Source organism: Haliotis rubra, unplaced genomic scaffold (assembly GCF_003918875.1).
Source record: "Haliotis rubra isolate DU_JTF1 unplaced genomic scaffold, ASM391887v1 Scf587, whole genome shotgun sequence".
Taxonomy (NCBI): Eukaryota; Metazoa; Mollusca; class Gastropoda; order Lepetellida; family Haliotidae; genus Haliotis; species Haliotis rubra.
The window spans coordinates 375,310-390,003 of record NW_025767287.1 but is presented as its reverse complement, the minus strand read 5'-3'; the positions used below and the strand labels follow the sequence as shown (position 1 = coordinate 390,003).

General features: G+C 39.4%; 1 protein-coding gene across 2 annotated transcripts in view; it reads left to right on the top strand.

The window, feature by feature from the left end:
- The window catches only part of LOC124254933 (UDP-glucose 4-epimerase-like), a 38,749-nt gene extending 24,338 nt beyond the window's left edge, over window positions 1-14,411 (top strand). For both annotated transcript variants that reach the window (XM_046688775.1, XM_046688776.1), the window contains exons 3-10: window positions 374-471; window positions 3,653-3,766; window positions 4,614-4,790; window positions 5,548-5,728; window positions 6,131-6,216; window positions 7,296-7,373; window positions 7,817-7,931; window positions 14,147-14,411. In XM_046688775.1, the coding sequence (XP_046544731.1) occupies window positions 374-471; window positions 3,653-3,766; window positions 4,614-4,790; window positions 5,548-5,728; window positions 6,131-6,216; window positions 7,296-7,373; window positions 7,817-7,931; window positions 14,147-14,211 (914 nt within the window). In that variant the 3' untranslated portion in view covers window positions 14,212-14,411. The remainder of the gene's footprint in view (window positions 1-373; window positions 472-3,652; window positions 3,767-4,613; window positions 4,791-5,547; window positions 5,729-6,130; window positions 6,217-7,295; window positions 7,374-7,816; window positions 7,932-14,146) is intronic.
- Window positions 14,412-14,694: the final 283 nt, after the last annotated feature.

The following is a 14,694-nucleotide window of genomic DNA, read 5'->3' as shown; positions in this document are numbered from 1 at the left end:
GTTACAGGGCGTATATATAAACTAGTGTTGCATTGTTACAGAGAGTATGTAAGAGGGATATAACATAGTTACAGAGCGTATATATAAACTAGTGTTATAATGTTAGAGAGTATGTAAGCTGATATAACATAGTTACAGAGCGTATATATAAACTAGTGTTGCAATGTTACAGAGAGTATGTAAGCTGATATAACATAGTTACAGAGCGTATATATAAACTAGTGTTATAATGTTACAGAGAGTATGTAAGAGGGATATAACATAGTTACAGAGCGTATATATAAACTAGTGTTATAATGTCACAGAGAGTATGTAAGAGGGATATAACATAGTTACAGAGCGTATATATATAACTAGTGTTGCAATGTTACAGAGAGTATCCGTCGCGTGGAGGAGATTGTCGGGAAGAAGATCCAGACATACAATGTTGACCTGCTGGACAAGAAGGCAGTGGAAGAGGTGTTCAGCAAGGTAAGTTGAGGTCACATTACATTCAATCTTCATTCAACTTGACAGGAATCCACTCTCAATTGTCCCCTGATTTTTGGGAATGTGTGAGAAGTGTTCTATGGATATCCTGTTTCTAGGGATACGTGTAACTGAGTGGATACAGTTCAACTTTCTACCCGCTCCTTAGTGAATCAGCTGTTGCTATTGGGGTATGGAGTCTGCTAATCAACCAAATATAATATCAGATGACGTTAGACAAGTACTACCTGCTATTCAACAACATCAACAGCAAGAGGCAGTGAAACCACTAACGAGTTCTTTAACAGCTTCGTCAGTGTTTCCACGAATCATCTCGACGCTGCTCCACAGCAATTAATTTAATCGCATCAAGTTTCACTCAAGATGAACATAATCGTCATTCAACGGAGATCGATCGATTCACAGGATGAATATAATCTTTCCATTCATGAAGACCATGAACTACTGGAATCGATTGCAGATGGTTTACCAATTTCATAACCGATGACCCTGATTTGTCAGATTGCGAAGAATCTTGACGCATCCTCATGAGATGCCTACACCTCCTTTCTACGCAAAGAAGTTTATGTTACACAGAATGAAAGATATCTGCAAGACGCCAGGCATTGAGAAAGACTACTTGCTCTTGAGCGATATGAAAGTCCTTCGCTTATGAGGTTGAAGATATAATGTTATCACACCTAGATACTACTTTCAGAAGATCATTCTGCCGTTTCAACTCAATGCAAAAAGCACAATACAAGACTAGATGTCGTAGTTCATAGGGCCGTCGACAACAGTCACACAGCGTTCATGAACCCTTTTTCAATAGAAGTCACGTTAGCATCTCAGAAGACTGCCACACTTTCCCCTGTGCAGGACACTATCACCTGCGCGCAGCAAGCCTTCAAGCAGCTTCAGGCCAAGCACAACCTCTGATCATCACGCAGATGCAAGTTTGCAAGCTTCACGCAGCTTCAGGCCTGTGCGCAATGAGCGAAGTTGAAAAAAACTAGTGGGCATCCTTCAAGAACCTTCAAGATGGCTAAGTCATCATAGGGTTTACGAACCTTTCTTAGAAGACAACATCGAGACACGCACGCAGGCATCAAAGAAGACTACCATACCTTCCGTTGCCCAAGACACCACTGCCTGTGTGCAGCCTAGTCCTTCAGGCAGCTTCAGGCCAAGGGCAGCCCAGGATCTTCATGCAGATGCAAGCTGGCACGCAGCCCCAGATCACTTCAGTTTTCACGACCTCTTCAGCAGTAGAAGAGGACAAATGAGACACGTTCGCAGGATTCTCAGAAGACTATAGCTTTTGTCAGATGTGCAAGATTCGTCTTTCACACAGACCTTCATGCAGACTTAAACCTTTACCAACCACCCTTGATGGATATATTCGGCGTACGAATAAGGAAGTTGTACAAGACTCTGAAGATCGGATGCAGTTGAACTCCAAATACAGACAATCAAAGAAGATGTTTTTTATGGCAAATCGTCTGTGTCCAGGCAAACTATTTTTCGCCTCCGGTCGGACTGCGAATTTAACCGCTAACTGTTCAAGTACAGCCTCCAATGGTGGGTTGAACATAAACAACTCAATGGGAAATTAATACATTCAAGAAGACCAAAGTTGTCAGAAGCCTCAGCTCACTTCGTCAAAGAAGCGGTAGAAATAATTCAACCGGGATACAGCGAATGAAGCTCCTTTTGGCATCATCAGAAATGATGTTAGAATACTGCAGAAGCCGCGTGAAACGAACCTGGTATCCTGGAAGCACAACAACTGCAGTTTACTTGATGCACGAGGTTTTGTACCTGCAGCCACAATCGTGACAGTTGAATGTCCAGTCATCATCAAAGAAATTTCGTCGTCATTTTTAGAAGACTGTAACTGCTAATGTTCAGATCATGAATGATCAGAGATCGTGTGCAGATGAACGAATATGACACCGCTAGAAATAGTGACACCCAGGGCATGGAATCTTCCTCACCGGATTGAAAAATTAACAGAAGAAGTTAAGAGTTCCTACTTCGGACCGTAACATAATTATGTAGCTTTACGAGCAATAGAACTAAGTCTAATCTACCACATTCATGCTCCAACTCATTTAAATGTTATATGGATTTCATCAGAATATAACGATCTATTTGGACAACCAGACATTCTTCATACCCCAACAGTCTCATGTTTTCTTGGATCAGGTGACACTGAAGGCTCGCAAAGACTCGATAGACCGTTCGATATTCAAGCTCTGATCAGAAGCCACACAAGGTATACTATGTCCATTCAGAGCTCTTTGCATTTATCTGCAAACAACAGCTTTAAGAAGGAGTGCGTTTAAGAGGATATCCACACCTCTATCGGCCAACAGGCCTGCGACAACAAGGCTGCAGGACTAGATTCGCCTACGTCATGCAATCCGCTGGAAGTAAGAGTAATAGAATTCACGACAGAGCTTCATGACAACTGTTCCATCACAGTAATTTTATGACGTTTATGGAAATATAATACTGTCTTCGCAAACCACAATCTCAGAGATTTCGTTACAGAAGAAGTTGCAGGCAGTCACCTTCAGGAAGATGATGCTCTATAGCCGAGTCCATTCCCCGTGTTTTATTACATAATTCAGAGCATCAGTGATACGATTCAGTTAAGTTTGCGACCTATTCATAACATATGGATCGACCTAAGATAAGCAGGAATCATGTGCTAGTTTGTACTTATCCTCATCCATACGATAAAAACTGTGGTTTGAAGTATAACAACGAATGCAATATTTTCAGAATGCAAAAATTCTATTTATGCATAGGGGATATGTCCCAAAGCTTAAGTAAGTAACTTTTTAGATACTTGTCGAACTTGTAAACTGGTCCCAAGCGTGATATCAGTTACTGAGTCTAGTCATGTTGCCATGAATCCCTACAATAAGGATCAAGTCACCAGTCACAAGAGGGATTTTTATTTCACAAGAACCTGAATTTCCTTTGTCAAATGCCATGAAACTAGGCAAAGACAAGCAGATCGCTGGTGCCCCTTGATGAATCGTGTTATTGTTATAGACAATATATTGAAGTATTTCTTATGGAAACTCTAGTGTTGAGCAAGTATGTTGTCATTACTTTGTATATCTAATAACTATGTTTCTTCATAATTCCCTGTACATATGTCTGCTTGCAGCACAAGTTCATTGCAGTGATCCACTTCGCAAGTCTCAAGGCTGTTGGAGAGTCATGTGGCCTCCCGCTCTTGTACTACAAGACAAATATTGGCGGAACTGTCAACCTTTTAGAGGTCAGAGATGTGTTTTGCTAATGTACTTGTTCAACCAGGCTAATGCAATGAAATCTGTGATCAGGGGTTTAAATAGCAGTGTTCCCATGTTATGTGTTAGGTTTGTCAATACCATATCAATGCTAATTAGTTTCCCCTAGTGGTAAACCTGTGAGACCTGTATCGTCATCCAACTCAATCTGACATGTTTCAATATAAGGCAAATCTTGCACAAGGGCATTAACCAAGAATCAGAAACTCACTCACTCATGCAGGGGCTTGGTTTTACCGTTGATGCCCTGTATGTATCCTATCTATCTGTAGTACTGGTATAAACTGTTGAAACATACCTCTCAAAACCATTTAGAGAGCATTTGAACTTCTTGTCTATTTCACATTCTGGTTTGATATTAGGACTTCTGCAACATGTGGAAAAGCAAGGGTACCTGCCTGATATCCTGGAGCGGCACATATTTTTTCACTGCTGACTACACCTGTTGCTTGGTGAGGTGGTGGGGTAGCCTAGTGGTTAAAGCGTTTGCTCGTCACGCGTCGATTCCCCACATGGGTGAAGGCCATTTCTGGTGTCCCCCGCCTTGATATTGCTGGAATATTGCTAAAAAAGGCATAAACTAAACTAAATCACTCACTATTGCTTGCAGAGAGACAGACGGCCTGATGTCAGCAATTACTGAGCTGAGACGCATATCTTAGGCCAAAACCTGCGATCATGAGTTTGATTCCAAGTATGCCCTGATTACGTGTCTAGGTGCATGCTTATTGGTAGTAAGGCTGGAACAATAGAAAGCTCCCTTGGAAGGTTTGTTGAACACCTGTCAAGTGACTACCATGTTTATCTTCCTGACAGGTGATGAAGGAGAATGGGGTCAACAACCTAGTGTTCTCCAGCTCTGCAACAGTGTATGGAACACCACAGTATCTGCCTCTGGACGAGAAACACCCAATCGGGGGATGTACCAATCCTTATGGCAAAACAAAATATTTCATCGAAGAAATTTTAAGAGATCTCTCAAATGCAGAAAAGGTTGGTGCAGTATGAATAAAATACAGGTGTAAATGAGCTTAGTGTCAATTACTTCTAACACAATACTCTTCATGTAATGGTATATTTGTTGCTGATACGTAAATATAAACTGTATTTAAAAATAATAAAACAAATACCTTTTCCAAATATTCTGGATGGTGGTGCAGAGCCTATTGCATCATGGGACTGAAGATCTACATCAGCCTTTCCCCATTTCCCTGCATGCTAGTGGAGGTACTTGTGGTGCAGTGTTTGATTTCTCAATTGGTGCCCCCTACTATGATTTCACTGGAATAAGACGGGACGGAATCACACAGGCTGTTGTTTCCTGTACTTCGACCTTGCGTCAGAATATATATGAAGACGAATCCATGCCGTTCAGTTGGCTAGCTAGGTAAATTTTTGGCATTTATGTTTCCATAACCTACACCACACTTCCTCGGAGACTTCCGTGTCCTGATTGGCTGATAGTAACATGGGCGTGGCTTGTAGTGGCAAATGTCCCCGAGTTTGTGTTGTTGTCAACAGTGTTTTGTATATTACTGATTGTATTAGCAGTCTGTGATTTAGATATATAAGAGTAAACTTCAATAGTTTGATTGACACAAAAAATGGTTGGTGTTAATCCCTTTTGTTTTCAATGTATCGAAACTAGGTTTTGTTATCTATGCATGAAATATATACAAGTCAGATCTTCTTCACACCTCTGCTTGTTGGGGAAATATGACTGATTTTGCGTTGCTGTTTGTGTGTGCAGCAGTGGAATATTGTTATCCTGAGATACTTCAACCCGATCGGTGCCCACAAGTCGGGGAAGATTGGGGAGGACCCTCGGGGCACACCGAGTAACCTGATGCCCTTTGTAGCCCAGGTGGCAGTAGGGCGAAGGTCTGAACTGAAGGTGTACGGCAGCGACTACGACACTCCCGATGGGACAGGTTAGTGGAATGGGAGGTCTGTAGTTATCAGCATCTATACCTTTCTTGTAAGTAGACGCATGATAATACTTTCATGGCTTCTAATGAACTCCTACAGAGACTTCCCAGTTGAGTAACAGTACTAAGCAGTTGTGAATGTTTAGTATAATTTGTGTGGATGAACTTCTCCTACCCATAATGGATAGAGCATCAAAGTATTTTCTGGTTAATTACTTCACAAAACATGCTTCTTCATATTTTTAATGCAAATACGAATAAATTTTTAAGATATATCTCTCTATATTATTCTTCCCTTGATTTTGTTCAAGGAAGCTTGTGTGGAGCGTATTACTGTATTTTCCACTGACTGCATGCCAGGATCAAGTCAAACATTTAACACGTGGTTTTTTTTTTTTGTTTTAGCTGTTCGGGATTACGTTCACGTGGATGACGTTGCCCAAGGTCATGTGGCAGCGATTAGAAAGGTCGAAGAGGGCTGTGCTATCAAGGTGAGTTACTTATCATAGCTGGAACATCTTAGCCTTCATGTCAGTCCTCACGGAAGTCACTCAACATCTTCTCAGTCACTGATTGATTGAACCACAGATTCCCACGTCCATGTCGCAGCTAGGGTATCAGGTATACCCACGGGGTCGGTGACATTGTTGAAACATGGCATACTTGTCTATCAGACATAACATGTGTTGCTGAAACTGCCCTTCCTAGATGCCCTTGTATCCCGAGACTCCGGCAAAAAGATCAAACTACCGCATACAGAAACTCCACCCATTCTAACCAGTACATTCATTTTAACTCCAAACCATCCCTTTAAAACTAAATCTGGTATCATCTCAACTCTGACCAAACGTGCCAAGAGCAGCAGCTCCAGGGACATGAACCTAGAAGGTGAGCTTAATCATCTGCAGCAGGTCTTCGCCAACCTCAACCAGAATCCCAACAAGTTAGTCAAGAGGACCATCAAGTCAACAGACTACTCAAGCACCAAGCAGGCATCGACACCATCTTCACTGGCTCCCCATCACTCAGAATTACCCTTCAACCTAATGGTCGTAACCCACCCTCCAAAAGGCAACCAGACCACCAACAAAAAGTCTCCAGTCATCTAATCCAATTCGACAAAATTTAAATCCTATCCACCAAGAATCAGGATATCACAAAAAGAAAACTTTTGAAAGCCATCGAAATCCGCCGCAACAAACATTTGATTAATAGAGACCAGGGGACTACATACCACCGGCCTACGAAGTCCTAATCAAGCTGTAGAATGTATCAAGCAGCACCCTGTCAGCCTATTTTCACTGTTTACACTACTTAATCCCTCCGGCTTTTTGGCTTCATCACCCGCGCTATTTGTTATTCTTACTTCATGGTGGCCTCATTCAAACATGCACCCATGTTTGTAAACACACACTATTACTTATCAGTGCTTGGTTGTACTCGCGTTTAGCTTGACAACGCTGTAAGAATCTACACCTAAACGTCTCTGTGTAGTAGATAAGACGTTGTTATCCACAACCTTGTATGTTTGAAAGTGCTGTTAATGACCTCTATTTGTCTTCCATTGAAGACCTACAACCTGGGCACTGGACATGGCACCTCCGTACTGGACGTGGTCAAAGCATTTGAGAAGGCATCAGGAAAGTCGGTGGGTAGTCAGTGTATCAGATGCTTGTCTACAATGAATTACACTCGCTATGCAATACAAAACGCTCCCCAATACAATGCACTCGACCTGTACAATACACTATACTGCACTCCCATATATATGTAACAAATTAGATTTCCCAATAAAACGCACCCTATAAATACCTCAAACTCCTGTATGCAATACATTGCCCTCACATTCACAAAATACACAAGACTCCATGTACAACACACTAATCTATCTTTACAACACTTTTATCATCCCTACACAACACCACTAAACTCCCCAATACAACAAAAACTGTTTTCCTGTACACTAACCTATACCTCTCAATACAATACACAAGACTCTATACAATGTACAACACACTACACTCCCTTAAACAACAAACGAGACCTCCAGACACTAAGAGTCTTCATGACCCATTCCCTTTCACTGTGCAGATTCCATACAGCAAAGTTGAGCGCCGTCTTGGAGACCTTGGCTCATTTTACGCTGATGCTTCCCTCGCCAAGGCAGAACTGTCCTGGACAGCACAGAAAGACCTGGATGAGATGTGTAAGTCCACAGTGGATGTATACAGACAGACCATGTGTCTATTATGTTATGTAGATGTCTTGGACTTCTGTTGCCCTCATCTAAATTCTATCTCATACCCAATGCAAAAGGTATGTCATCCCGCTAACACAATGCAGTACTCATGGGCAAATTTCTGTAATATTACACGGAAGTTAGCACATCAGCAAAACCATATATCATTACATACCAATTATCTCCCTTTGCCAGTATTTACAAGGAAAAAAATTGTGTAAATCTCATATTTACAAAATTTAAATGACAGTTTTAAGAAAAAACAATTGTCTCAATGGCACGTTAAGATTATATGAATATTTCTGACATATTTAAATCTACATGCCAAACAATGTCTCAAGGCAAGAACTTTCTCAAAGTTTAAAACAAATCCCCCATCTCAAGTATTTAGCGAGCTGAGAAAACACTGATATCAATCAGAGTAAACAGTATGGAATCCATCCATTAAGATTTAACCCACGTTGTGTATGTTGTGTACATCTAAACTCCTAGTTAGTACAATCAGGCCAGTTGTAAACATATTGACGATATAGGTTGGAACACTCGTGGTATTTTAAGAAGAAAATGATTTCATACTTCGAAATGAACTGAAATAGTAACATTGTTCTTGCTATCATATGCAGCTTCAAAATACTGAATGAGATATATGCTGTGTGATGAAATGGATCAGAGAACATTAAAATGGCATACATACAAGCGGTTTGGATGATGATTGAATAGTTGATTGTAAAAGTCCTATCGCTTGGATGATTGAGTGGATTTCGACTTTGTCATACAGAAGTTGATCTACAGATTGACTGCTATTATTTGATCTTACCTCCTGGCCTCGTCCAATTATGTAGTACTTGCTGTCAAGTACCTGTTGTTGTTATTTTTAGTTGTCACTGCATATATGCTTTTCATCACCTGGTTGTAGTAACGTTCAACAGGGAAACGCCCTTCTATGCTATAAACAAGACATTGTTATCCATTAAGTCATCCTTCAAGAATGCCTATCAAACATGCATTGGGCTACAATGGGCTGTCGTGTTCTCACTGCAAGTTTTGACATTTTCTAAACATACATGAGTTCATTATTTCGGATGTAACTGTAGTGACAGTGACGTATTTTACATCAATAAATGAGAAGATAAACATGCAGATCCCGCTTCCCCCATTTAAGACCCGCAGTGAATATACCGTATGTATCATAATATATGTTATGTAAGTGGTAACATTTCCTGCGTATTGAGATCAGATTGGTTTAATAAATCTGAATTTAATGCTTTTCCTTAACTAAATTTAATGCTTTTTCTAACCTAGGCTCTTTCCAATGTATTTTCTCTGGAATCCTCTCTGATATCTCATGAATTCTATTTAACATGATCCTAAAATGAATAATGTATTAACCTTTAACCTGCTGAATTAATAAGGAACAGTAAAGAGGGTGGGTCAAACAGTTGGCGCATCATTAAGCAAGGAACAACTTAAGCAATATATTTAACATTAAGACTTGATAGAAAAATACACATTAGTAAACAGAAATATCATGATATTTTCCATCCGTGAAGATCCTGGTTAGAATTGATCTTCAGTAACCCCGATTCCTATTTCGGGGTATTGGAGTACCATTAAAGTCCGCTCATCACTCATGAAGATCCGGGTTCGATTGCCCATATGGGTACCATGTGTGAAGCCCATTTCTGGTGTCCCCTGCTGCGGTATTGATGAAATATTGCTAAAAGCGTTGTTTAAACCATACTCATTCATTCATATTTCATGAGACAAATAACCTGAACATAACAGTAGGATGGTCAATGGTGTGGTCAAGGGCAGGTGATTCATAACATTATTTGAACAAGCAATGAATCATATCAGGTTTAATCAAGCAGTGTAAAGACAGCCTGCCATGGGCAGGCAAAACAGTGGTCAGTAACATGAACGTGTGACCACTCAGTCCTCATTTAGGTTGTTGTTAAGAGACAAACACTGGGTCCTGGGGATTTTACCCAAGAAAGGTCCGGGTTAGAATTGATCTTCAGTAACGCAGGCTTGTAACGGGACCATGTGGTCAGGCTTGCTGATTGGTTGACACATGTAATCATATCCCAGTTGCGTAGATCGAAGCTCATGCTGTTGATCACTGGATTGTCTTGTCCAGATTCAATTATTTACAGACCGCTGCCATATAGCTGGAATATTGCTGAGTGCGGCGTAAAACTAAACTCACTCACACACCCTGACATTTTCAAACATACGGAACTTAAGGCCAAAGCAAACATAAATAATGTAAATGTTGCTAACCGATCTTAATAATCAGATCTCCCGTGTGATCATCTCCCATCATTTTAACTGAGTTTAAATTTGTATATTTATTTGGCAAAAAACAGCGCGACCGCACTTCAAAAACATTTATTAAAAGTAATGTGGGAAAACGTTAAATGATCGTATGTTCGCTGTCATCACATCTCACGTTCTAATGACTCCATTAGGTGTATTTCAACGGGTCATGTCACGGAATTTGCAGAATATCAAAAATGGTTTATGAAATTCCTAATTTCAAGTGTTATCTTTCTGACACTGAACCACACAAACCCCGTGTCGTATTCCATTTCACGCACGATAAACAAACACGGCACGCTTCACCCAAACTCCTTTAAAATTATTGCAAATATCTACAAAGTTTACACCACTTTCATGTATAAACTTCGGCGAAAGATGAGGAATTTTAAGCTTGATGAGTTTTTCGTTTATTATTTTCAGTTTAATATGAGGAATGAGAAACGAAAATTAAGATCGCAAAATCTAACATATTTTCAGTAATCGCAAAAGTCACTGGGTGTGATGTCACAAAAGAGAGGGGCTGTTGTAGTCTGTCTCACAGACCGTGAACCACATTATTTACCCTACTGCCTCGGCCTCCCTGCAATGCTAAAGTCCTATATGAAGCACGCCTAGATTTCCTCAGGTTCTGAATCTCCCATCTCACACGGGCGCCTTTTCAATTTAAATCGGACTGTTTGTTACTATCAAATTATCTTTTTTCAGAGACTAAGCGTTAGTCTCATTAGATGTGGGCGATTCCGCTCGTGATTCCGGTTTCAGCAATGATGGATACAATTACAAACATCGTGATTATTTTTATCACCTGCATTCCTTAGCCATCGAAACGTGTTGTCAGGATTCTGCTTATGAGCTCATAACTTCAAATATTAGACGTGTTTTTTTCCACCAAAAATATCGCGATTTAGGACAGGCCCACACAACTGGGTCTGAAGGTTTATCAAACGAGATCATTTCCAAATATTTTCAAAGACGTTTAAATTCATCTAATCAATTCTAGCAAATAAGGTGAGATATGTCAAAAAGATCAGAATAGTTTTTCGGTATCACTATGCATGTGGAGTTGTTTATTTACCGCTGTTGCCATGATCGTTCTGGGACCTGTATTTTGTGGGAGGATAGTGATTCCATAATATGATTAGATGATGGTTGCCATGGTGCTAGGACGACCATATCACATAGAAATACCTGCGAACTGTTTAGACGGTAGTAATTATTCTTATACATGATGGTTGTAATGGTAAAAGGACCTTATCCCATTGGGAAATCTTAGGAACTGTTGTTTATGAGATGATAGTAACTCTGTTAATACATGATGGTTGTAATGGTAAAATGACCTTATCCCATTGGGAAATCCTGGGAACTGTTGTTTATGAGATGATAGTAACTCTGTCAATACATGATGGTTGTAATGGTTAAATGACCTTATCCCATTGGGAAATCCTGGGAACTGTTGTTTATGAGATGATAGTAACTCTGTTAATACATGATGGTTGTAATGATAAAAGGACCTTATCCCATTGGGAAATCTTAGGAACTGTTGTTTATGAGATGATAGTAACTCTGTTAATACATGATGGTTGTAATGGTAAAAGGACCTTATCTCATTGGGAAATCCTGGGAACTGTTGTTTACGAGATGATAGTTACTCTGTTAATACATGATGGTTGTAATGGTTAAATGACCTTATCCCATTGGGAAATCCTGGGAACTGTTGTTTATGAGATGACAGTAACTCTGTTAATACATGATGGTTGTAATGGTAAAAGGACCTTATCCCATTGGGAAATGCTAGGAACTGTTGTTTATGAGATGATAGTAACTCTGTTAATACATGATGGTTGTAATGGTAAAATGACCTTATCCCATTGGGAAATCCTAGGAACTGTTGTTTACGAGATGATAGTAACTCTGTTAATACATGATGGTTGTAATGGTAAAATGACCTTATCCCATTGGGAAATCCTGGGAACTGTTGTTTATGAGATGATAGTAACTCTGTTAATACATGATGGTTGTAATGGTAAAAGGACCTTATCCCATTGGGAAATCCTGGGAACTGTTGTTTATGAGATGATAGTAACTCTGTTAATACATGATGGTTGTAATGGTAAAAGGACCTTATCCCATTGGGAAATCCTGGGAACTGTTGTTTATGAGATGATAGTAAATCTGTTAATACATGATGGTTGTAATGGTAAAAGGACCTTATCCCATTGGGAAATCCTAGGAACTGTTGTTTATGAGATGATAGTAACTCTGTTAATACATGATGGTTGTAATGGTAAAAGGACCTTATCCCATTGGGAAATGCTAGGAACTGTTGTTTATGAGATGATAGTAAATCTGTTAATACATGATGGTTGTAATGGTGAAAGGACCTTATCTCATTGGGAAATCCTAGGAACTGTTGTTTACGAGATGATAGTAACTCTATTAATACATGATGGTTGTCATGGTAAAATGACCTTATCTATTTGGAAATCCTGGGAACTGTTGTTTATGAAATAATAGTAACTCTGTTAATACATGATGGTTGTAATGGTAAAATGACCTTATCCCATTGGGAAATCCTAGGAACTGTTGTTTATGAGATGATAGTAAATCTGTCAATACATGATGGTTGTAATGGTTAAATGACCTTATCCCATTGGGAAATCCTGGGAACTGTTGTTTATGAGATGATAGTAACTCTGTTAATACATGATGGTTGTAATGGTAAAAGGACCTTATCCCATTGGGAAATCTTAGGAACTGTTGTTTATGAGATGATAGTAACTCTGTTAATACATGATGGTTGTAAATGGTAAAGGACCTTATCTCATAGGAAATCCTGGGAACTGTTGTTTTTACAGATGATAGTTACTCTGTTAATGCATGATGGTTGTAATGGTTGCGTGACCTTATCCCATTGGTAAAATCCTGGGAACTGTTGTTTATGAGATGACAGTAACTCTGTTAATACATGATGGTTGTAATGGTAAAAGGACCTTATCCCATTGGGAAATGCTAGGAACTGTTGTTTATGAGATGATAGTAACTCTGTTAATACATGATGGTTGTAATGGTAAAAGGACCTTATCCCATTGGGAAATCCTAGGAACTGTTGTTTACGAGATGATAGTAACTCTGTAAATACATGATGGTTGTAATGGTAAAATGACCTTATCCCATTGGGAAATCCTGGGAACTGTTGTTTACGAGATGATAGTTACTCTGTTAATACATGATGGTTGTAATGGTTAAATGACCTTATCCCATTGGGAAATCCTGGGAACTGTTGTTTATGAGATGACAGTAACTCTGTTAATACATGATGGTTGTAATGGTAAAAGGACCTTATCCCATTGGGAAATCCTGGGAACTGTTGTTTATGAGATGATAGTAAATCTGTTAATACATGATGGTTGTAATGGTAAAAGGACCTTATCCCATTGGGAAATCCTAGGAACTGTTGTTTATGAGATGATAGTAACTCTGTTAATACATGATGGTTGTAATGGTAAAAGGACCTTATCCCATTGGGAAATCCTGGGAACTGTTGTTTATGAGATGATAGTAAATCTGTTAATACATGATGGTTGTAATGGTAAAAGGACCTTATCTCATTGGGAAATCCTAGGAACTGTTGTTTACGAGATGATAGTAACTCTATTAATACATGATGGTTGTCATGGTAAAATGACCTTATCTATTTGGAAATCCTGGGAACTGTTGTTTATGAAATAATAGTAACTCTGCTAATACGTGATGATTGTCAAGGTAAAAGGACCTTATCCCATTGGGAAATGCTAGGAACTGTTGTTTATGAGATGATAGTAACTCTGTTAATACATGATGGCTGTGATGATTTTTTGCAGGTGAGGATCTGTGGAGATGGCAGTCTACCAATCCGAATGGCTTCCAACAAGTTGATGGCAAATAATGGCAGCTAATGGGAGGCATTAAATATATTACAAATACTGTGTTCATGTCTTAAATAAAGTAAGACACTGTATAACAAAAACATAGGACATGTTTACTTGTAGCTTCCATTTGTTTTTATTTATTATCATTGCCCAGTCTGTTTCAATACTAATATAGTAAGATTTTGTGTAACAACAATAAAGAACATATTTACCGGTATCTTCCATTTGTCTTTTACTCTGTATGTATTGATAAATATCTCAACAAGTAACAAAACCGGCTAGAATGCACCTTACCGGGCGTAGCCCATTTGTTTGAGCAATTATCACCCCATAGCAATACTGCTGCTAGTCTACGATCCTTAGGGTTAGAGTTTAGGGTTAGGATTTAGGGTTAGGTTTAGGGTTACAGTTTAGGGTTAGGGTTTAGAATTTAGGGTTAGGGTTTAGGGCTAGAATTTAGGGTTGGGGTTTAGAGTTTAGGGTTAGGGTAATCTTAAGTA